The sequence below is a fragment of the Carcharodon carcharias genome, chromosome 4 (assembly GCF_017639515.1).
Source record: "Carcharodon carcharias isolate sCarCar2 chromosome 4, sCarCar2.pri, whole genome shotgun sequence".
In the NCBI taxonomy this organism is placed as follows: Eukaryota; Metazoa; Chordata; class Chondrichthyes; order Lamniformes; family Lamnidae; genus Carcharodon; species Carcharodon carcharias.
The window spans coordinates 137,345,532-137,371,036 of record NC_054470.1 but is presented as its reverse complement, the minus strand read 5'-3'; the positions used below and the strand labels follow the sequence as shown (position 1 = coordinate 137,371,036).

The 25,505-nt window shown below is 43.7% G+C and overlaps 1 protein-coding gene across 10 annotated transcripts in view; it reads right to left on the bottom strand.

Moving 5' to 3' along the window:
- Window positions 1-25,505, bottom strand: part of fam172a (family with sequence similarity 172 member A) — a 684,886-nt gene that overhangs the window by 630,082 nt on the left and 29,299 nt on the right. For 9 of the 10 annotated variants that reach the window (XR_005942765.1, XR_005942766.1, XM_041185663.1 and 6 more), the window contains exon 3: window positions 6,790-6,891. The exons of the other annotated variant lie outside the window; for it this stretch is intronic. Coding sequence is in view for 7 of the 9 variants with exons in the window: in XM_041185663.1 (XP_041041597.1) it covers window positions 6,790-6,891 (102 nt within the window). In the remaining 2 variants the exon portion in view is untranslated. The remainder of the gene's footprint in view (window positions 1-6,789; window positions 6,892-25,505) is intronic. 10 annotated transcript variants of the gene reach the window in all.

Genomic DNA, 25,505 nt, shown 5'->3' with positions numbered 1-25,505 from the left:
CTGCTTAGGACTACGTGTGCGCCAAACTGCATGTGTTATAGCTTCACCAAGTTGACACCTCATTTTTAGGTATGCCTGGTGCTGGCTCCTGGCATGCCCTCCTGCACTCGTCATTGAACCAGGGTTGATACCCTGGCTAATATAAAAGCAAAAACAGAAACAGAAATACCTGGAAAAACTCAGCAGGTCTGGCAGCGTCGGCAGAGGAGAGCACAGTTGACGTTTCGAGTCCTCATGACCCTGCAACAGAACAGACCCTTCTGTTGAAGGGTCATGAGGACTCGAAACATCAACTGTGCTCTCCTCCGCCGATGCTGCCAGACCTGCTGAGTTTTTCCAGGTATTTCTGTTTCTGTTTTTGATACCCTGGCTTGATGGTAATGGTAGAGTGGGGAATATGCCAGGCCATGAGGTTACAACTTGCGTTTGAGTACAATTCTGCTGCTGCTGATGCCCTCTGCACTTCATGGATGCCCAGTCTTGAGTTGCTAGATCTGTTCAAAATCTATTCCATTTAGCACAGTGCTAGTGCCATACAACACGTCCTGCTACATGAATATCAAAGTTAGTATGCAGATTCAGCAAGTGATTAGGAAGGCAAATGGAATGCTGCTGTTTATTGCATGAGGAATGGAATATAAAAGTTGGGATGTTTTGCTACAGTTGTATAGGGTATTGGTGAGACCACATCTAGGATACTGTGTACAGTTTTGGTCTCCTTATTTAAGGAAGGATATAATTGCATTAGAAGCAGTTCAGAGAAGGTTCACTCAACTGATTCTTGGGTTGAGCGGGTTATCCTATGAGGAATGGTTGGACAGGTTGGGCCTGTACCCATTGGAGTTTAGAAGAATAAGAGGTGATCTTATTGAAACATGTAAGATCATGATGGGACAGGGTGGATGCTGAAAGGATGTTCCCCCTTGTGGGAGAGACTAGAACTAGGGGACACAGTTTAAAACTAAAAGGTCTCCCATTTAAGACAGAAATGAGGAGAAATGTTTTTCTCTCAGTGGGTCATTAGGTCTGTGGAACACTTCCCCAGAGAGCAATGCAGGCAGGGTCGTTGAATATTTTTAAGGCTGTGGTAGACAGATGCTTGATTGAAAAGGGAGTCAAAGGGTATAGTGGGTAGGAAGGAAAATGGAGCTGTAGCCACAATCAAATCAGCCTGGAGGTGAGCAGGCTCAAAGGGCCAAATGGCCTACTCTTGCTCCTAATTCCTATGTTCGTATCTATGTATCAAAGAACCAAGCATGGTTGCAGTATCCAGCTCCCTGTGAAGGCAACAAAATCTGCCTGGGTTCCACTTGCTGTCGCACTTCACCCCTACTGGATAGCCACAGGACAGCATTAGCATAGGCCATAAAGACAGGACAAAAGGAAAGAATAATCTATAACATTTTAATCCTTATTGCAGTAAATAAATTTCAATTTGCATACTGTGCTGAAAGGATTCTTAGAACAGATATAAAGAAAGACAGCCTATCTTTGCAAAATTTTCTTCATTCCCTTAATAAAATATTCTCCAATTATTTGGAGTAACATTAGGCTTTAATTGGAGAAAATCACAAGAAAAGCAGTCCCCAAGGCAATTTGAATATTCATAATACTGCAAAACTGCTTGCATCCAGCTAACTCTCCCTGTCCATGTTGGTAAAGTTCCAGGGCAGAGAAGCTGGTTCCTTCACAAAACAATGGGGAAAAAAAATTACAGAAATTATAATGCAGAAACAAGTCTGTTGTGATGTTTCTCCTCCATAGGAGCATAAAAGCATAATCCCATGTACTCTGCCTGTGGCTGTTTCCCTTCATTCTTCTTTCCTTGAACCACTTATTTACCCCATTTTTAAATGTTGACATGGGGCAGTATTTAATGGAGGCAACATGGGTCTCACTCACCAGCAAAAGCTCTTTTTGGGAAAGCACGCTGAATGAAGTGCCATTCCGGTATTTACCTTGACAGCATCAAGCCTTCCCTGGGATTATGGACCCCAGGGAGCACAAGTCCCATCCACTGACAGCTGCCATCCAATAAGGCAGCTCTATCGAATAGCAGCACCATTGGGGAAGCGGTGGCTGCTGCCATGATACTCATCCAAGGCCTTGTATCATCACTAGATCTCAGGTGACAGGTGAGTGATTGGGAGGGTTACAGAGAAAGGGGATTGAGTGGGGTCAACAGCCAAGGGCAGGGGTTGGCTCTCAATGGGTTCCCCCTTCCCAATGCCAGGTCCCTCAATCAGGTACCAAGTGCCTTTGAATGAGCACCGCCCCCACTCCCACCGCCTGGGAGCCTGCGAGCAACCCGAAATGGGTTTGCTCATCACGCTCCCCACAAGCACCCTGCTTGACACTTGATTAATACCAGCAGTGGCAGGATAAGGCCTATAAATGGGGTTGTCAAAATTTTTGATCACTTTTCTTTTGATCTTGTGTCCTGATGCCAAATTTTGTTTGCTAATGCTCCTGTGAAATGCTTTGGGATATTTCACTAAGTTAATGGTGCAGGAGGGAGGGCTATTGATTCCTGAAAACTTGGGACCAGTTCTAAGGGAGATGGGACCAGTACAAGTCAGATGGGTTGCACCTGAACAGAACACGGGACCAACATCCTTGCAGGGTGATTTGCTGCTGCTATTGGGGGAGGTTTTGTCTAACTCAGCAGTGCAAAGAGCCAGGAGGGGAAAACCAAGGTGCATAGAGAGACAGATAAGACTAGAGTAGGAAATAGTAATGTATTGCGTGGGATCAGAGTGAGAGGGAATGTATAAGGTCTAAATTAGGTTTACTGTGCAAGTATGTAAATGAATGGAGTTTGATTAAATAAGGTTGGTGAGCTGCAGACGCAAATAGCTGTGTGAAAATATGATGTCACATGGCTCATAAAAAGACATGACTGGGTACTAAATATTTGTGGATACTGGTACTCAGGAAAGGCAGGGAAGGAAAGAAAGAAGAACATTACAGTGCTGGGGAGACAGGATGTCGAGAGTGGTCAAGGACAGAATCAATTTGGTTAGAGCAAAGAAACGGTAGAATTGCCATTTCATTGCTGGGTGTTTTTTATAGACCAACAACTAGTGGGAAAGATAGAGAGGAACAAAACTGCAAGGAAATTACAGAAGTGCAAGAATGATAGAGTAGTTATAATGAGACGCGTTAATAATCCAAACATAGATTGGATTAGTCATAGTGCAAAAGACAGAGAGGGGAAAGAGTTTCAAGAGTGTGTTCAAGAAATTTTGCTACGGCATTATGTTTCCAGCCCAAAGAGGAAGATGACGCTGCTGAATCTGGTTCTGGGGAATGGCATGGGTCAACTGAAACAAGTATTAGCAGAGGAACATTTAGAGAGACAGTGGTCATAGCATCATAAGGTTGAGGTTAACTTTGGAAAAGGACAAGGAACAATCCAGAGTAAAAATAATTAATTGGGAGTGGGCCAAACTCAATGGGGTGGGAACAGATCAGGCCCAGGTAAATTGGAATCAAAGATTGGCAGGCAAAACAGTTACTGAACAATGGGGCAGTCTTTATGGAGGAGATAGTTCGGTTATAGTCAAGGTACCTTCCCACCAGGGGTAAAGGTATGGCAAGCAAATAAAAAGCTCACTGAATAACAAAAGAGATAGAAGGTAAGGTGAAGCAGAAAATGAGTGCATATGACAGGTGTCAAATTAAAAATACAATTGATAATACAATATAGCCACTCAATTGTAACAAACCACTACAGTCACAAAAAAGGAATAAAACCGGACGGACCACCCGGTATCGACCTAGGCACTGGAAATGACAACAGCAATCTCAGCCCTGTCGACCTTGCAAGGTCCTCCTTACTAACATCTGGGTGCCAAAATTGGGAGAGTTCCACTCACAGGCTAGTCAAGCAACAGCCTGACAGTCATCCTCACGGAATCATACTTTACAGATAATGTCACAGACATTATCATGTCACAGCATCACCACCTCTGGGTATGTCCTGTCCCACCAGCACAACAGACCCAGCAGGGGTGGCGGCACACTGGTATACAGTCTGGAGAGAGTTGCCCTGGGAATCCTCAATGTCAACTCCGGACCCCATGAAGTCTCATGGCATCAGATCAAACATAAGCATGGTCACCTGCTGATTACCATCTACTGCATTCCCTCAGCTGATGAATCAGTGCTCCTCTATGTTAAACACCACTTGGAGGAAACACTGAGGGTGGCACGGGCACAGAATGTACTCCGGGTGGGGGACTTGAAAGTTCACCACAAAGACTGGCTCAGTGGCACCACGATTGACTGAGACGGCCGAGTCCAAAAGGACATAGCTGCTAGACAAGGTCTGCGGCAGGTGGTGAGGGAACCAACAAGAGGGAAAAACAAACTTGGCCTCATCCTCACCAACCTGCCTGCCACAGATGCATCTGTCCATGACAGTATAGGTAGGAGTGACTACCGCACAGTCGTTGTGGAGACAAAGCCCCAGCTTCATATTGAGGATACCCTCCGTGGGGACATTACCGCCATGCTAGACGGGATAGATTTTGAACAGATCTACCAACTCAAGACTGGGCAATCATGAGGCTCTGTGGGCCATCAGCAGCAGCAGAATTGATGTCGTCCTGCCACATCCAGTTGTGAATGGTTAAAAACAAAACACTGCTGCGGATGCTGGAAATCCAAAACAAAAAAAATCAGTGCAAAAGATAAGGCTGAAGCATTTGCTATAATCTTCAGCCAGAAATGCTGAGTGGATGATCCATCTTGGCCTCCTCTGGAGGTCCCCAGCATCAACGAAGCCAGTCTTCAGCCAATTCAATTCACTCCACGTGATATCTAAAAAGGGTTAAAAGCATGAATACTGCAAAGGCTATGGGCCCTGACAAAATTCCAGCAATAGTACTGACCACTTGTGCTACAGAACTTGACCCGCCCCTAGCCAAGCTGTTCCAGTACAGCTATAACACTGGCACCTACCCGGCTATGTGGGGAATTGCCCAGGCTTGTGTCTTATACACAAAAAGCAGGACAAATCCAACCCGGCCAACTAGCACCCCATTAGTCTACTCTCCATCATCTGTGAAGTAATGGAAGATGTCATCAACAGTGCTTGCTTAGCAATAACCTGCTCACTGATACCCAGTTTGGGTCCCACCAGGGCCACTCAGCTCCTTATTACAGCCATGGTTCAAACATGGACAAAAGACCTGAAGTCACGAGGTGAGTGAGAGTGACTGCCCTTGATATCAAGGCAGCATTTGGCTGAGTGTGGCATCAAGGAGCCCTAGCAAAACTGGAGTCAATGGGAATCAGGGGGAAAACTCTCCGCTGGTTGGAGTCAAGCCTAGCACAAAGGAAAATGGTTGTGGTAGTTGCAGGTCAGTCATCTCAGCTCCTGGACATCACTGCAGGAGTTCCTTAGGGTAGTGTCCTTGGCCCAACCGTCTTCAGCTGCTTCATCAATGACCTTCTTTCCTTCATAAGCTCAGAAGCAGGGATGCTCACTGCGGATTGCACAATGTTCAGCACCATTCGCGACTCCTCAGGTACTGAAGCAGTCTATGTCCAATTACAGCAAGATCTGGACAATATCCAGGCTTGGGCTCACAAGTAGCAAGTAACATTCATGCCACACAAGTGCCAGGCAATGACCATCTCCAACAAAAAAGAATCTAACCATCACCCCTTGATGTTCAATGGCATTACCATCACTAAATTCCCCACTATCAACATCCTGGGGTTACTATTGACCAGAAACTGAACTGGAATAGCCATATAAATACTGTAGCTACAAGAAAAGGTCAGGGGCTAGGAGTAGTGCGATGGGTTACCCACCTCCTGACTCCCCAAAGCCTGCCCACCATCTACAAGGTACAAGTCAGGAATGTGATGGAATACTCCCCACTTGCCTGGATGAGAGCAGCTCCAACAACACTCAAGAAGCTTGACACCATCCAGGACAAAGCAGCCCACTTGATTGGCACCACATCTACAAACATTCACTCCCTCCACCACTGACGCATAGTAGCAGCAGTGTGAAATATCCACAAGGTACACTGCAGGAATTCATCAAGGCTCCTTTGACAGCACCTTCCAAACCCACGACCATTACCATCTAGAAGGACAAGGGCAGCAGGTAGATGGGAATACCACCACCTGGAAGTTCCCCTCAAGTCACTCACCATCCTGACTTGGAAATATATCACCATTCTTTCACTGTCGCTGGGTTAAAATCCTGGAACTCCCTTCCTAACAGCATTGTGGGTGTACCTGCACCACATGGACTGCAGTGGTACAAGAAGGCAGGTCACCACCACCTTCTCAAGGGCAACTAGGGATGGGCAATAAATGCTTGCCCAGCCAGCGAAGCCCATAACCTATGAATGAATGAAAAAAAACCAAGGTGAATATGGAAGATTCAGAGGGGAATTACAGGAAAAAGTGAAAATATAAGGAGACACAGACAGCTAACGTAAAAAGGCATCCAAAAGTTTTCTTTAGGCATATAAACAGTTAAAAGGTAGTAAAAAGAATGGGACCGATTAGGGACCTAAAAGGGAACTTACGCATGGAGGAATGGCTGGGGTCCTAAATGAGTGCTTTGCATCTTAACCAAATTACATGGGTCCCAAGTGATGGCGAAAGCAGAGGTAATGGAGACAATGGATTGGCTCGAAATTGATAAATAATGGTTTATTGCAGAAGGGCCCATCTCTAATAACTACTTACAAAATAGAAAAGAACTGAGGTAAAGTTTAAATAATATATAATTAGTATCTGGAAATATAATTTCTGACTTACTTTCATTAAAAGAATATTCAAATTCCTCAAGTGTTTGAGGGAACTTAAGAGGTGGTTCATCTTTCTTCATAAGTTCTTCTAAGTCTATTCTGGAGAGCAAATCTGAAAAAAAAGAGACAATAATACAAACTAAAATCTTTCACATTATGGTAAATTTGAAACCGTTGCAATTTTTTGGGGTATGCTTCCCAATGTTTTAACGGGATTGAGACAGCTGGCTACCCTATGAATAAGCAGTTTTAAATAGAAACTGTCTAAGGAAAAGTACGTAATGGGCCAAATCTTGCCGCTGTGGGACATCTCGCAGTATACATTAGAGCTTTTCCTGCAACCTTCAGCCCAAATAAAATTTGCACTTTATCTCAAAATAGCAGTATATTTCCTGAATCAGAAGAACAATTGATAAGGAGGGTGAATGAGAGTCAATTAAGGTACAGAAAATGAAATGAAGAGTAGGAAAGAAAGATTGGATTGAGGAGAAAAAAAGATGAAAAGTTTAAAATTTGGAATCTCTAAGAATTTATTACATGCAGGATTCAGACTCATCTGTTTAAATTATTTCCTTTCTGGGACAGAGAGGTTGATTGACATTGTATTAACAATTAACACATTGTTAAAAGGGCACTAAATTGAATTAAATCCTAACTGCTAACACCCTAATTCTCTGATTTTAATGGGCAATTCATGTGTAAACCCAACATGCTCTTAAAAAAATGGGGAGATTAAGGGTGAGATACCATTTGTTACAAAGGACAAAGAAAAGTACAGCACAGAAACAGGCACTTCGGCCCTCCAAGCCTGCCCCGATCATGTTGCCCATCAGCTAAGACATTTTGCACTTCTGGGGTCCGTATCCCTCTATTCCCATCCTATTCATGTATTTGTCAAGCTGCCTCTTAAACACCACTATCGTACCTGCTTCCACCACCTTCTCTGGCAGCGAATTCCAGACACTCACGACTGTCTGCGTAAAAAAACTTGCCCCACACATTTCCTCTATAGTTTTCTCCTCTCACCTTAAATCTATGTCCCCTAATAATTGACTCTTCCACCCTGGGAAAAAGCTGCTAACTACTCTGTCCATGCCACTCATAATTTTGTAAACTTCTATCAAGTCGCCCCTCAATCTCCGTCGGTCTAGTGAGAACAATCCGAGTTTCTCCAACCTCTCCTCATAGCTAATAACCTCCAGACCAGGCAGCATCCTGGTAAACCTCCTCTGCACTCTCTCCAACGCCTCCATATCCTTCTGGTAATGTGGCAACCAGAATTGCACGTAATATTCCAAGTGTGGCCTAACCAAGGTTCTATACAGCTGCAGCATGACTTCCCAGCTTTTATACTCAATACCCCTGCCGATGAAGGCAAGCATGCCATATGCCTTCCTGATTACCTTATCCACCTGCATTGCCACTTTGTGACCTGTGGATCTGTGGACCCATATCCCTCTGCCCATCAATGCACTTAAGGGTTCTACCATTTACTGTATAATTCCTGCCTGTATTAGGCCTTCCAAAATGCATTACCTCGCATTTGTCCGGATTAAACTCCAACCGCCATTTCTCCACCCAAGTCTCCAACCAATCTATATCCCGCTGCATCCTTTGACAATCCTCTTCACTATCTGCAACTCCTCCAACCTTAGTGTTGTCTGCAAACTTACTAATTAGCCCAGTTATATTTTCCTTCAAATCATTTATGTATACTACAAACAGCAAAGGTCCCAGCTCTTTCCCTGCGGAACTCCACTAGTCACAGCTCTCCATTCAGAAAAGCACCCTTCTAATGCTACCCTCTGTCTTCTATGACCAAGCCAATTCTGTATCCATCTTGTCAGCTCACCTCTGATCCCGTGTGACCTTACCTTCTGTACCAGTCTGCCATGAGGGACCTTTTCAAAGGCCTTACTGAAATGCATGTATATAACACCCACAGCCCTTCCATCGTCGATCATCTTTGTCACTTCCTCGAAAAACAAGATCAAGTTAGTGAGACATGACCTCCCCTTCACAAAACCACGCTACCTCTCACTAATATGCCCATTTGCTACCAAATGGTAGTAAATCCTGTCACAAAGAATCTTCTCCAATAATTTCCCTACCACTGACGTAAGGCTCACTGGCCTGTAATTTCCTGGATTATCCCTGCTACCCTTCTGAAACAATGGAACATTGGCCATTCTCCAGTCCTCTGGGACCTCACCCGTAGCCAGTGAGGATACAAAGATTTCTGTCAAGGCCCCAGCAATCTCCTCCCTTGCCTCCCTCATTACTCTGGGGTAGATCCCATCTGGCCCAGGGGACTTACCACCTTAATATTCTTCAAGACGCCTAACATCTCTTTTTTGATCTCAACATGATCCAGGCTATCTACACACACTTTCCTAGACAAATCGACCGGTAAGTCCTTTCCTTTGGTGAATACTGATGAGAAGTATTCATTTAGTATCTCTCCCATTTCTTCCAGCTCCACACACAGATTCCCACCTCTGTCCCTGAGTGGGCCTACCCTTTCCCAGGCTACCCTCTTGCTTTTTACATACGTATAAAAGGCCTTGGGATTTTCCGTAATCCTGGTTGCCAGTGACTTTTCATGACCCCTTTTAGCCCTCCTGACTCCTTGCTTGAGTTTCTTCCTATTTTCTTTATATTCTCCATGGGCTTCATCTGTTCCCAGCCTTCTAGCCCTTACGAATGCTTCCCTTTTCTCTTTGACTAATCTCGCAATAACCTTCATTATCCAAGGTTCCTGAAACTTGCCAGCTTATCCTTCATCCTAGCAGGAACATTCCAGTCCTGAATTCTTATTAACTGACGTTTGAAAGACCCCCACATGTCAGTTGTTGATTTTCCCTCAAACATCCGCCTCCAGTCTAGATTCCTTAGTTCTTGCCTAATATTGTTATAATTAGCCATCCCCCAATTAAGCACCTTAACCCGAGGACTCTTGTTATCCTTAGCCACCAGTACCCTGAAACTTACTGAATTGTGGTCACTTTTCCTGAAATGCTCCCCTCCTGAAACTTCGACCACAAATGAGAGGTTTTACAAGATCAAAACTCTGTCTTTAATTTAGGGTAAAATGGAGAAATGAAGGGATTCATGTGACCTGTTCTGATTTCATAATGTCATGGACAGATGCGTCTGCAACAGGTATATTGGTAGATCTAGGTCAAGAAGTATTTTCCCTCTTGTTGTTTCCTTCACCACCTGTCACAGACTCAGGATAGACTGTTTGGGGAGGATTTTCCCTACGTCCGTCGGGCAGGCTCGGGAGTGGCAGTGCTAACAGTCTGCCACCTGCTATCTGGTCCTGACTGTGATTTCACGCTGGCTGGCCAATTAACAACCAACCAGCATGAATCGCGCGCTGAAACGCTAAGCGCTGCCTGGGTGGGGAGGCGAAGGAAGGCGAGCATGGAAGTCAGCGCATGCACACCGGTGTGCTCACAGAAAGCTCTCTGAAGGTACAGAGCTACCTCAAGGAGCTGAAGATTTTTCACATGAAAAATGAAGCTTAAAAAAAAGGAAAACACATCCTCTCTGTTGCATGAGCAGGAACATGTTAGAAATGGGATTTTAAAATTTGTTTTATTTTTAATTAACATCGGAAACCTCATCCCACCTGTGGATGAGTTTTCCTCAAAAATCCAAAGGTCACTTAGCCTTTTTGCCTGCCCGCCAATCATAAGGTTGGTCAGGCAGAGAAAACTTAAGTTTAATTAATTTATTAATACACTTAACAGCCCTCTTAATTGTCAGCGGGCACGCTGCTGACTCCTGTGCCGCCCACCGACTGAAATATTGTGTGAGTGCACAATGACGTCGGGATGGCCGCCTGACATCATCACAAGTTATTTCACACTCGCACGTGTCAGGCCCGAGCCCGCACACCGAGGTGAAAATTCACCCCTTAGTCTCCAAGTCCCAGAACGGTGTTAGGAATGTCAGGTTTTGCAAACACATAACTTTAAGTCATCTAGTTAATTCCAAGATAGAATGGTGTTAAGGTCCTCAGGATAGTTATTTAGCCATTCCACCCAAATACAAGGCCCATGTGATTTACGTTGCCATGGAGCTGCGCTTTGAGAGGGTAAGAGGTCCTAGGTAATCATTATAGGATCAGGTTACAGGTTTTCCTAAAAAGATCACACTAACCTCGCAGGGTCAGTCTGCAAAAATCCAAGAGAGAGATATAGGGGGCAGCAAGTCACCTATTTCCATTATTTTTTTTAAACTTTTTTTAAATCTTTTATGCTCTCCCCACCCCCACTAGAGCTATACCTTGAGTGCCCTTCCATCCATTCTTAATTAGCACATTCATTTAGATAATATCACCAACTTTAACACCTATGTGTTCTTTTGTTCTATTGTTGTTGACATCTTTTGATGATCTGCTTCTATCACTGCTTGTTTGTCCCTACAACCACACCCCCACTCCACTTCTCTCTCTCTCCGCCCCCCACACATACACCTTAAACCAGCTTATATTTCAACTCTTTCTTGGATCGAACTCAAGTTCTGTCGAAGGGTCATGAGGACTCGAAACGTCAACTCTTTTCTTCTCCGCCGATGCTGCCAGACCTGCTGAGTTTTTCCAGGTAATTCTGTTTTTGTTTTTGTTTTGGATTTCCAGCATCAGCAGATTTTTTGTTTTTATCTCTGTGTTTAATTGACTGCCACTGCTCTTCAAGAAATGCCTACCTCCTTGAAGAAGTTCTGTTCCTCTCTGCGACAAGATTTCCGTATCTCTCTTTTGCCCTGCTCACCTTCCTTGCTTTCCATTTCTCTCCTGCTGTTTGACAAGGTGTTTACTAAAACCCGCTTTCACAGCCATATCTCCTTTCTCAGTGACTGTCTCCATCTCCGACTTACCCCACGTGGATTTCAACTGAAATTCCACCCCTCATGTTTCGAACCCACCCAGGATTACAGGTATCTCCAGGACATAAAACGTTTCTCGGACTGCTGTTCCCGTCACATTCTGAAATCCACACTCAGTGCCATGCGCCGCCATGTGAACACACTCGACCTCTCCCTCCAGCAGCACCGCCGTACCTTTTTTCAAAGCTGCGCGTGCCCCCAGTTTCATTTTATCCTTCGGCTCATCCGACGCCTCAACAAGAAACTTTTTCTCTTTCTCTCAAGTGCTAAGGAATGCAAGCTCCAACAACTCATCGACACCAACACCCATCTAGGACGCTCCACCCCTGCCTGTCCCTCCGTCCCCACCATATCTTCCAATCCCAATCCCAACCCCAGCCGTGTATTTATACCCCCTGACTTTCCCCTCTCCGATGCTGAACGTTCAGTGCTCAGCAAAAGACTTAGTTCCATACCCTTATGCCCTCACCTCAATGAATTTCGGGCTCGGCATGATGCTGAACTCTTCTTCCACCGTCTTCGTCTCCGGGCTCACTTCTTTGGGCAGGAGTCCTCTCCCAGTTCAATGGATCCTTTTACCCATCTCCAATATTCTCCCTCCACCTGGACCCCTCCCTCGGGATTCTTACCTTCTCTTGATCTTTTCATTGAGAACTGTCGGCGCGACATTAGTCGTCTCAATTTCTCTGCTCCTCTCACCCATTCTAACCTGTCTCTCTCTGAACTTACTGTACTCCATTCTCTCAGGTCCAACCCTGACATTGTCATCAAACCCGCTGACAAGGGTGGTGCTGTTGTTGTCTGGCGCACTGACCTCTACCTCACGGAGGCTGAGCGTCAACTCGCAGACACTTCCTCCTACCTCTCCCTGGACCATGACCCCACCACTGAACATCAAGCCATTGTTTCCAGGACTGTCACTGAACTCATCTCTGGGGATCTTCCTCCCACAGCTTCCAACCTGATAGTCGCCCAACCTCGGACGGCCCGCTTCTATCTCCTACCCAAAATCCACAAACAGAACTGCCCCAGTAGACCGATCGTCTCAGCTTGCTCCTGCCCCACAGAACTCATTTCTCGTTATCTTGACTCCCTTCTCTCTCCCCTTGTCCAGTCCCTTCCCACCTACATCCGTGATTCCTCTGACACCTTACGTCACATCAACAATTTCCAGTTCCCTGGCCCCAACCGCTTCCTCTTCACCATGGACGTCCAATCCCTCTACACCTCCATCCCCCACCAGGATAGTCTGAGGGCCCTTAGCTTCTTCCTCGAACAGAGGCCCGAACAATCCCCATCCACCACTACTCTCCTCCGTCTGGCTGAACTTGTTCTCACACTGAACAATTTCTCCTTCAACTCCTCTCACTTCCTCCAAAAGGTGTGGCTATGGGTACCCGCATGGGCCCCAGCTATGCCTGTCTCTTTATGGGGTATGTGGAACATTCCTTGTTGCAGTCCTACTCCGGCCCCCTTCCACAACTCTTTCTCCGGTACATCGATGATTACTTCGGTGCCGCTTCATGCTCTCGTCGGGACTTGGAAAAATTTATTAATTTTGCTTCCAATCTCCACCCCTCCATCATTTTCACGTGGTCCATCTCTGACACTTCCCTTCCCTTCCTTGACCTCTCTGTCTCAAGCTCTGGTGATAGACTGTCCACCAATATCCATTACAAACCCACCGACTCCCACAGCTATCTCGACTACAGCTCCTCACACCCCGCTTCCTGTAAGGACTCCATCCCATTCTCTCAGTTCCTTCGCCTCCGTCGCATCTGTTCCGATGATGCTACATTCAAAAACAGTTCCTCTGACATGTCCTCCTTCTTCCTTAACCGAGGTTTTCCACCCACGGTCGTTGACAGGGCCCTCAACCGTGTCCGGCCCATCTCCCGCGCATCCGCCCTCACGCCTTCTCCTCCCTCCCAGAAACATGATAGGGTCCCCCTTGTCCTCACTTATCACCCCACCAGCCTCCGCATTCAAAGGATCATCCTCCGCCATTTCCACCAACTCTAGCATGATGCCACCACCAAACACATCTTCCCCACCCCCCTTATCGGCATTCCGTAGGGATCGCTCCCTCCGGGACACCCTGGTCCACTCCTCCATCACCCCCTACTCCTCAACCCCCTCCTATGGCACCACCCCATGCCCACGCAAAAGATGCAACACCTGCCCCTTCACTTCCTCTCTCCTCACCGTCCGAGGACCCAAACATTCCTTTCAAGTGAAGCAGCATTTCACTTGCATTTCCCCCAACTTAGTCTACTGCATTCGTTGCTCCCAATGTGGTCTCCTCTACATTGGAGAGACCAAACGTAAACTGGGCGACCGCTTTGCAGAACACCTGCGGTCTGTCCGCAAGAATGACCCAAACCTCCCTGTCGCTTGCCATTTTAACACTCCACCCTGCTCTCTTGCCCACGTCTGTCCTTGGCTTGCTGCATTGTTCCAGTGAAGCCCAACGCAAACTGGAGGAACAACACCTCATCTTCCGACTAGGCACTTTACAGCCTTCCGGACTGAATATTGAATTCAACAACTTTAGGTCATGAGCTCCTTCCCCCATCCCCACCCCCTTTCTGTTTCCCCCTTCCTTTTTTTTTCCAAAAAATTATATAGATTTTCCTTTTCCCACCTATTTCCATTATTTTTTTAAAAATTTTTTTAAATCTTTTATGCTCTCCCCACCCCCACTAGAGCTATACCTTGAGTGCCCTACCATCCATTCTTAATTAGCACATTCATTTAGATAATATCACCAACTTTAACAGCTATGTGTTCTTTTGTTCTATTGCTGTTGACATCTTTTGATGATCTGCTTCTATCACTGCTTGTTTGTCCCTACAACCACACCCCCACTCCACTTCTCTCTCTCTCTCCGCACCCCCCCCCCCCCCCCCCCCCCCCACACACACACACACACACACACACACACACCTTAAACCAGCTTATATTTCAACTCTTTCTTGGACTCGAACTCAAGTTCTGTCGAAGGGTCATGAGGACTCGAAACGTCAACTCTTTTCTTCTCCGCTGATGCTGCCAGACCTGCTGAGTTTTTCCAGGAAATTCTGTTTTTGTTTTTGTTTTGGATTTCCAGCATCCGCAGTTTTTTTGTTTTTATAAGCAAGTCTCTATTGTTCACTCTGCAGGATGAGGGTGGGAGCTCACGCTCGGACTGAAGAGACCAAAGTCATAAGGGTTTAAACAAAGCTGTAAGATTCACGCAGCTTTGGCTAGAAGGAGGGAAGTCCAAAATAACCCACACCGTGAAAGTCAGTACAGGCATTAGAAGTTACCCGGCTAGACAAAGAAAATGGAGCCAAGGATCACTTTGGTTCCTAGGGAATGACTTATTTACTTAAGGGACAGAGTCAGAGTCAGTAAAGTATAACCATAGTGGGAAATTTTCAGTTGTTTTAAATATTAAATTGAGGCTCATTTCCATAGTTTAGAAAATAAGTTGCTGGCTGAAATAGCATCTGGTCAAGAATGCCAGAGAAGGGGGCTCCGAAGAGTCATACAGATTCGAAACGTTGACTCTGTCTTTCTCTCCACAGATGCTGTAAGACCTGCTGAGTTTTTCCAGCACTTTTTGTTTCAGATTTCCAGCAACCGCAGTATTTTGCCTTTATCTTAGCATCTAGTCAATGTTGCTTTTCGTTTGTGAGTTCCAGTAAAAGTCTTAGAACATGAAATCTTGTTGTGTGATCCTTTCAGCCATTTACTACAAGTTGTGGAATTTCTTTTTTTAAACATTATCTACAGGGCTCATAATACTTTTGTTCGAAGGAAATGACAGAGTGGCATAAATTGACCAGTGAATTCTGGCGATTTGCAACTCATGGTGTATCTCTTCCAAAACCTTGCTGGCTGATTTGCCCATTAACAACAGAGTGTATTACAAACTCGCTGTCACCTTTTCAGAAAGATTCAGCTACTAGGGCTTAATAAAATTACAAAGATGATGTTACAGGTCTACAGTAAAATCCCATTACCAATACTGTTAGAAAACAAATATTCTTCCAAGGCGATCTCTTTGGTTTCCTGCACTTTGGCATGTCTGCTTCATTATTTGACTGATGAAGTGAAATAACCCTGTAATGGGAATTTACAGAACTCATGTGGGAAAAGGAGGCAGAGAAGGGAATCCTAACAAGGCTCAAAGGGCAAGTAGAGCTTCACAATTCTAAAAACAGATCCAACAATTTAAATATTTTCATTGTAAATGATTCACAGTCACAAAAGAAATCGGAATTATATTCCTTATTATACTGAGTATCAAAAGGCAAGGAAATTCAAAATTGATCCATCAACATCAAAATGTCTCTGACCTTTACAGCTCAGATGTCATTTCCTGTGGTCTAAAATTGCCATCTGATTTGAAATATCTCACTCTTAACAATAAACAGCACCATATTTTTAAAAATGGATTTGGGATCTGTGTCACATTATTTTTAAAAGCCACTTATAATACTTTCCTGATATAGACTGGGTGAAATTCACAGCAATGGCTTGGATACACGCATCTCTCTTTTCAATAAAAAAGGCAGAATCAAGACTATTTTAACAACAAAACAGAAGTTTGAATGTCTTTGAAAAGTTACCAAAGCAGGGGTTGAATTTTATCATCGTGACAACTGCCCTAGTGTTGGGCCGGAAAGTCAGGGACAACCCCACAGCAGTTTGGAGGACACCCAGCTGCATTTTTTGGAGGGGGTAGGGGGAGGATGTTTTATGAGGGTAGGGGTGTGTTAGGGAAGGGTGAGGCACTCAATGGGCCACAGAATGTCCAATTATGAGAGCCTCGCCATCCTGAGCCCACAGGGAGGTTCCAAGGTTCATCAGGGAATCTCATCAGGTTTTACCAGGGGGACATGGTAGAGAACTCACAATAGTAATCTGCCAGCAGTGGCAGGAAGCCCTTAATTAGCCACAAGTAGCACAAATGGCCTCTGGGTGGGAGGGTTGTCGCCAATGCTGATAGAATGCCATGGCAGTGGGAAGGTGGTAGCCACTCCACCCCCACCTTTCCTCATCATTCTCTAGCTCACAGCTTCCTATCCCACTCTTGTAGGCCCCATTAAATTCAGCCCAAGGATTGCAGACAATATGTTACCTAGAATTTAGGGCAGAAAATTAAGCCACTCGGCCCTACATGTCCATGCTGATATTAATGCTCCACACAAAACTCCTTCCACTTGGATTCATCCCATCAGCATATCCTTCTATACCTTTCTCCCTCATGTATTTTTGTAACTTCTTAAATTCAGCTGCTTAGTAATAGGTTAGTAGGGGCTAAGTATTTGTCCTTATTGCATTGTAGTTTAATGTCTCCAAGTTTGCCATCAAGAAGTGGAAAAGGGTTAAAGAGGAAGGTTTGAGATAATGAAGAAAGCATTCCATCAGTGTATTAGACATTTGCATTTATAAAAGTTGGCTCATAAATAGCCTAATTTTTAATATCCTCTCATAGTTATATCTCTAAATATATTCAAAAGAATGTATTTTCTCTTACAGCAAAGGCTCAGCATAAGAGTTGAAAGTACAATGGAATTAAAGGCTGTAATGTCACTATGAAAGATAATCAACCTGAAACCTTAAACCTACCATTGTCTCCCCACAGATGTTGCTGAGAGTTTCCAGCATTTCTGTGTTGTTCAGATTTCTAGTATCAATAGTTTGTTTTTTGTGATAAGTAATAGTTTTTAAACAAGGGAATATATTCTAAAGTAGAACTGAAATTCCAGGCCCTATCCTGGACAGATGCCATAGAGACAGACTGATGTCAGCTGAAAGTGTCAAATGGAATGGATCAGCGTATGCTCACCACAGCACAGCTAGAGCCCTTACAGTAGCTTAGGCTTTCATGCCCAGCTACAGGTTGAGAAAAGAAACTAAAAGAGACACCATATTTCAATGGACAGCATCAACTCCTGTAAAGGTATAAATGCATTTAGCAGAATGTTTACAGCTAAATATTCAGTGTTGTTCCTGTTGGTATTGAGAACAAGGAGCTTATACAGTAACTGACAGCATATTAATACACTGAATTTTCCAAATGATCAAAAACCACATGAACACTAACTAATACAGGAGGAATGAAAGCACATCTGTGATATCAAAGTAACATTAAAACTAAGTTATCACATCAAAAGAGCAAATTAAAGAACAATTACAGGTACAGGAAAAAATAAATGCAAGACAATTCTTGGAATTTCACTCTTTACATTGTGAAAGACAATGGCAATGTTTCCACATTACGACATCACTAAATCTTAGAGGGGCGCCCCTTGAAAATTATATAGCAATATCATCTGTACTAATGCCATGGTCCATAACACTATGCAGGATATCCACAATGGGAGAATTAGACATTAAGCTGATTTTTTGTCAGTTCCAATCTTAAACTATACATGTAGATGGAAACCACCAAGTTAGCCCATTTCTGTGGATGGTTTTAGGGTAAAAGCAAAGAGATAGATCTAATTCTAAATAGGAGCTGATGTAATTTTAATTGCAACTGGAGCTTTCTGCCACAACAGTGGCATCGAGCTTTTTCATTATCAAAGCCCGGCTGGGCTTTTGAAATGACAGTTGACTATTTTTGCTGCGGCTGCAGGACATTCTTCTAGGGAAGAGTGATCAGCAGACGTCGTGGTCCACATAGGTAGGAAGGGAGATGTGGTCCTGCAATCAGAATTTAGGGAGCTAAGTAGAAAATTGGCAAGCAGGGCCTCTAATGAAGTAATCTCCAGGTTGCTCCTAGTGCCACGCACCAGTGAGTACAGACACAGGAGGATAAGGCAGATGAATGCATGGCTGGAAAGACGGTGCATGAGGGAGGGCTTTAGATTCCTGGGACTGGCTCTGGGGGAGATGGCACCTGTACAAGCCTGACAGGTTGCACCTGAACAGAGCTGGGACTGAGTTTCTGAGTTTCGCTAGTGCCGTTGGGAGGGCTTTAAACTAACTCAACAGGGATGTGGGAACCACAAAAAAATATTAGAGATGAATACCAGGGTGCACAAAATACTGGGAGTGACAGGTAGCACATGTATAGAGAATAGTAAGTTAATAGGTAAAGTCGGAGTAAGGGAGAAAGTAACAAAATCTAAATCAGGGTTATTATGCATGTATGTGAATGCACCGAGTATAGTAAATAAGATTGGGGAGTTACAGGTGCAGATTGCCATGTGGAAATATGATGTTGTGGCAATAATAGAGACCTGCCTCAAGTTAGGGCAGAACTGGGTGTTAAATATTCCCAGGTACAAGGTGTTCAGAAGAAATAGGAAAGGAGGTTTGGCAATATTGGTTAAGGAGAGCACTGCATCACTGGAGAAAGAGGACACCTCAGAGGGTTCAAGGACAGAATCATTTTGGCTAGAGCTAAGGAACAAAAGGATGCAATTACATTGCTCGGTGTAGTCTATAGACCGCCAAATAGAAGAACAAATCTGCAGGGAAATTACAGAGAGATGCAGGAATTATAGAGTAGTTATAATGAGGGACTTTAATTATCCAAACATAGACTAGAACAGAGGTACTTTAAAGGGCAGAGAGGGGTAGAAGTTCCTGGATTGTGTTCAGAAGAATTTTCTACAGCAATATGTGTCCAATAAAACAAGAAAAGATGCACTGTTGGACCTGGGTTCTTGGAAATGAGGTAAATAGATCAAGTGTCAGTGGGGGAACAATTAGAAGACATTGATCATTACATTGTACATTTTAGGATGATGATACAAAAGAGCGATAGGCAATCCAGAATAAAAACAATTAACTGGACAAGAGCCGACTTCGTTGGGGCAGGAACAGAGCTGGACCAGACAGACTGGAACGAAAGATTAGTTGCAAAATGGGCTACATTTAAAAAAAAAAATTGGTTCGGGCACATTCAAGGTATATTCCATCGAAAGGGAAAGGTAGGACAAACAAATCCAGAGCTCCCTGGATAAAAAAAAGAGATTGAAATTAAGATAAAGAAGAAAAAGTGTGCCTATGTCAGGTGTGAGGTACAAAATACAATTGAGAACCAAGAGGAATACAGAAGGTTCAGAGGGGAGGTGAAAAAGCATATTCGAGAAGCGAAGAGGGATTGTGAGAAAAGACTGGCAGCCAACATAAGGGGGAATCCCAAAGTCTTCTATAAACATATAAACAGTAAAAGGGTGGGAAAAGGAGGATTTGGGCCGACGAGGGACCTAAAAGGGAATTTACACATGAACAAAGGGGCCATGGCTGAGGTACTAAATGATTACTTTGCATCTATCTTTACCAAGGAGGTAGATGCTACCTAGGTCATGCTGACAGATGAGCAAACTCCGTCACGGGGAGGGTTCAAATTTGGTAAGGAGAAAGTGTTGAATAGACGACCGGTACTTAAAGTTGACAAGGCATCGGGACCGGGTGAGATGCATCCAAGGATATTGAAGGAAGTGAGAGTGGAAATTGTAGGGGCACTGGACATAATCTCTCAGTCTTCGCTAGACTCAGGGGTGGTGCCAGACGACCAACACTACAAACATTACACCCTTGTTCAAAAAAGGTTGAAAGGATAAGCCCTGCAATTACAGACCAGTCAGTTTAACTTCAGTGGTGGGCAAGATTCTAGAAACAATTATTCGGGATAGAATTAGTAGTCACGTGGAAAATTATGGATTGACGAGGAAGAGCCAGCATGGATTTCTAAAGGGTTTAATTAACTTGGAGTTTTTTGAAGAGGTAACAGGAAAGGTCGATGAGGGTAATGCTGTTGATGGACTTTGAAAAAGCATTTGACACAGTGCCACACAACCAACTTGTGAGAAAAGTTTTTGCTCCTGGAAAAAATAAGGACAGTAGCAATGTGGATACAAAATTGGCTGAAAAATAGGATGCAGAGAGTAATGATCAATGGATATTTTTCAGACTGAAGGAACGCTTGTAGTAGTTTCCCAGGGGTCAGTATTGGGACCCTTGCTTTAATGATCTACATCTTGGTGTGCAGGGGACAATTTCAAAGTTTGTGGACAATTTCAAAGTTTGCGGATGATACCAAGCTTGGGAGTGTTGTGAACTGCGAGGACAGTGTAGAGCTTCAAGAGGACATAGACAAGTTGGTGGAGTGGGCAGATAGGTGACAGATGAAGTTCAATGTGGAGAAGTGTGTGAGGTGATGCATTTTGGTAGGGAGAACATGGACAGACATTATAAAATAAGGGGTGAAATTTTGAAGGGGGTGTATATATGCATAGATCATTGAAGGTGGCAGGACAGGTGGAGAGTAGTTAATAAAGCAAATAGTATCCTGGGCTTTATTAATAGGGGTAGAGAGCACAAGAGCAAGGGGGTTATGCCAAATTTATATAAGACACTCATCAGACCTCAGCTGGAATATTATTACAGTTCTGGGCACCATATTATAGGAAAGATGCGAACACATTGGAGAGAGTGCAGAAGAGGTTTACAAGAATGGCTCCAGGGATGAGAAACTTCAGCTATGAGGACTGATTGGAGAGGTTGGGACTGTTCTCCTTGGAGAGAAGGTGACCAAGAGGAGATTTGATCGAGATGTTCAAAATCATGAAGGGCTGGACAGAATAGATAGGGAGAAGCCGTTCCACTCATAAAACGATCAAGAATGAGAAGCCACAGATTTAAAGCGATTTGCCAAAGAAGCAAGTGTGACGTCAGAAAAAACCTTTTCACGCAATGAGTGGTTCGGGTCTGGAATGCACTGCCTGGGAGTTTGGTGGAGGCAGGTTCAGTTGAGGACATTAGATGATTATTTGAACGGAAACAATGTGCGAGGGTACGGGGAAAAGGCAGGGTAATGGCACTAGGCCATAATGCTCGTTTGGAAAGCTGGTGCAGACATGATGGGCCGAATAGCCTCCTTCTGTGTCATTAAGATTCTGTGATTCTGAGCTTCTACATCAAGGCAACTAATGTTTTATTTAAATACCTATCAAAAGTTAATGAAAAATAGTCAACTATAACTATTTCAAAGATCCAACTGCAATCAAACCCAAAGTCACATTAAGTCAGATTACCCTCTTCCTCTATGAAGTATGTGGATGGTTTTGACACTGGGCAGAATCCAGGTTTTATTTAGGTCAGGTTTCCAAGCTCATGAAAATTTGGTCTGCATGCTTTGCAATTCTACAGTGGGATCTAATAACCAATATCACATTCAAAAGGCCTGTGTGGACAGTGGAAGTAATTAAAGACCAAGAAGAATTGGCTTGGTTCCAAACAGATGGAATCTAAAGAAATTCACATTAAGCAGACAGGTCACTTGAGAGTTTGCTCCAGTTACAAGCCAAACATACTGGGTCAGAACTTCCGTGGAATGGCAATCACAGTAAGAGCCCTGGTGAGAAAAGAGCAGTGTATCTGATTCCTGAGTCCTTCCAGTGCAGGGAAGCAGCATCAGGGAAAGTGAAGGCACACCCCTTTTTAAAGCACTAGCTGCCATAAAGTTTCAAGCTCCCAGTCACTTTGACAAGAGAGAAAGTCAGTGTGAAATAAAAACAGAAAATGCTGAGAAAACTCATCAGGTCCGACAGCATCTGTGGAGAGTGAAATAGAGTTAATGTTTTGAGTCCGTACGACTCTTCTTCAGAGCTAAAGAGAAGTAGAAATGTGATGAGATGAAATTTATATTGTTTAAGGGTGGGTGGAGCAGGTGAAGCATGGATAGAAGGCTAGCGATAGGTGGGGACAAAGGAGAGACTGACAAAGGTGTCATGGACAAAAAGACAAAGGGAATATTAATGGTAGTGATTAGGGCTAAAGGAGGTGATGATAGTGGTGTAAAGGTAAGAAGGCAGAATGCGTTAATAGCAGAACAAGGGTCAGCACTCTGTGGAAGAACATGGAGCAAGTAACAGATGGCCCTTTTTGGGGTGGGATGGAGGGAGGGGGAGGTGGATGGGGAAAAAAGGAGAGAGAAAGGGATAAAAAAGGGAATAAAACAATGAATAAATGAATAAAAATAAAAATAAAGAATAAGGAGGTAAAAAATATTTTTAAAAATTTTAAAAAGGGATTAAAAAAGTGAAGATAGAGGAGCAAGTTCATGGTCTGAAGCTGTTGAACTCAATGTTAAGTACGGAAGGCTGTGAAGTGCCTAATCGGAAGATGAGTTGCTGTTCCTCCAGTTTGTTTGTTGGGCTTCACTGGAACAGTGAGAGTTTGTGGCCTTGGTTGTTGAGGTGCAAGGAAGTAAAGGGGCATGCATAGTGGTATTGTCTCTAGACTAGTATTCTAGAGACCCAGGGTAATGCTCTGGGGACCCGGATTTAAATCCTGCCACAGCAGATGGTGAAATTTGACTTCAATAAAAAGTCTGATAATGACCATGAAACCATTGCCGACAGTCGCAAAACCAATCTGATTCACTAATGTCTTTTAGGGAAGAAAATCTGCCATCTTTACCTACATGTGATGCTACAGACCCACAGCAATGTGGTTGACTCTTGAATGCCCTCTGAACAAGGGCAATTAGGGATGGGCAATAAATGCTGGCCTAGGCAGCGATGCCCACATCTCATGAACGAATAATGAAAAAGTGTTGCACCTTCAGCAATTGCATGGAAAGGAAGGGAATGAAACGTGGGGGTGGCAGATGAGTGGACCAGGGTGTCCTGGTGGGAATAGTCCCTACAAAATGTTGACGGTGGGCGGCGGGGGGGTCAGGTTGAAGATGGTGGAGTTGGCATGATGCCACCACCAAACACATTTTCCCCTGGCCTACTCTTTCACAGTGACGGTTAGGGTCAGTTGGTGGGAGACAGACAGGGAGATTGGGGGGGGGGGGGGGGTGGTAGGTCTGTATTATCGTTGACCAGGAATTAGAAGTGGTTTTAAACCTAACTTTTCCTGGGTAACCATTGTGGTAAGAGTTGGAACCATTTAAGTCAGAGTAGCTGCAGTGCAGGTCAATGCCCATTGGACGTTTAAACTTCCCAAACAACTGCCGTGCAGTTCTTGCGTGAGGAGTTCTGATGGGATGGGGGGAGGGGAGGTTCCCAGTCCATCTTCTGGGGTACCTCCGGGGTACGACACCCCAGAGATCCGGAATTCTGGGCCATTGTTTAGGATAGGACAGCGAAAATTTATAGCAAGTCTAACATTTTCACCACAGGGCTTTTTTCAATGTTTTTATGGAGGAGATTAAGCAACAGTTCTTAGAGTACTATTATCAGTTATATTCAAGAGTTGATGGAGACTTTCACAATTAGTTTTCACACTTCATTCACTGCTCTGGGAATAGTATCAAGGAAGCAGGATTCCTTCCATTATTTAAAGATTGTTTTAAACTGTAGGATGAGTCCAGCTACAATATGAACACACCTGGTCCACATGAACTGCAAAGTCACCTGTGATCTACAAAATGTTATGTTGATATTCCTGGATTAATAACTATTTCTTTACAGGTAGGTTGCTCTTTGAGCAAATATTACACAACACTGTAAAGAATGAAAAATGTTGCACCAGTGCTGAATAATCAAATATTCTTTAACACTCTAAAACTGAAGGTAGGTATCAAGATAACATGATTTCTTAAGTCACAAAAATGAATAAGATACTCAAGTTAAACAAAGCTCAGAAAAATATCCTACTTCTCGTTGTGGTAAAGGAGGCTTCCTACTTATATCACTGAGGTTCACTTTGGTGAACACTTTAATTCCACACAAATCACCTTATTCCTCAATCAAATCCTTCTGCTGTAGTAGAACCATCACCTTGATCTGAAATTTTACTGAACCCAGATCAAAGATAATGTCTCAGACTCTACATTGAGAATAAGGGTGGGGCTAACAGCACTCAATGTTATTATGGAATAAATAGCAAAGCAACTTCCAGAATACTGTACATAAAAACACACACAGCTAAACATAGAAATTTGGAAAACACTGTCCATGTTATTCAGCTCCTCCACAGGCTGCAATATAGCAGTAATTCACCAACAGGTTTAACATTTAAATATATGTGCAACAGTAGTGAAGTCACAGGACTGTCCCACACAATACACCAGAAAAAGTTAGAACTGATAGATTCAGGAGTTACATGAGTTTTTTAATGTCATAACCAATCATAATGCCAAACAACCTATTTGACATGAAAGTTTAATTTTACAAGTGTGGAGTATTTAATCAGTGATGTAGATTTACAAAGGAATTTGCTTTAGATTTACAAAGAAATTTGCTTTACCTTTTCTGTCAGTCTCTTAATCTCATTTCTTAATCCCACATTTCTTACTAAATCTTTATTTCATTTTCTGCACAGGATTAAAAACCAATTTATAATTCTGGATTTATACTTCCCGGTTTAAATGTTGCATGGCTCAATAAGGACTCATCTGATTGGCAGATGAGCCTCACTATTGCCCCGTTTACACAGGTCACAGGTATCCTGTCGAAGGCCCCAATAACTCAAAACAAAAACAGAATTACCTGGAAAAACTCAGCAGGTCTGGCAGCATCGGCGGAGAAGAAAAGAATTGACGTTTCAAGTCCTCATGACCCTTCGACAGAACTTGAGTTCGAGTCTTTTCTTCTCCGCCGATGCTGCCAGACCTGCTGAGTTTTTCCAGGTAATTCTGTTTTTGTTTTGGATTTCCAGCATCCGCAGTTTTTTTGTTTTTATCCCACAATAGCTCTACCGGCAGCTATTAGCATAGTGAATAGCGAGTGTCATTCCTCAATAAGGGCTGAGACACTTCAAGTGAAAATTTTAACAAGCATTAAAAGCTGTACAATGAATAACTGATTAATCATGATATTGTAAAGGTAGTTTCAGTTAGAGAAAAACAGAAGAGCGGAAATATTCACAGTA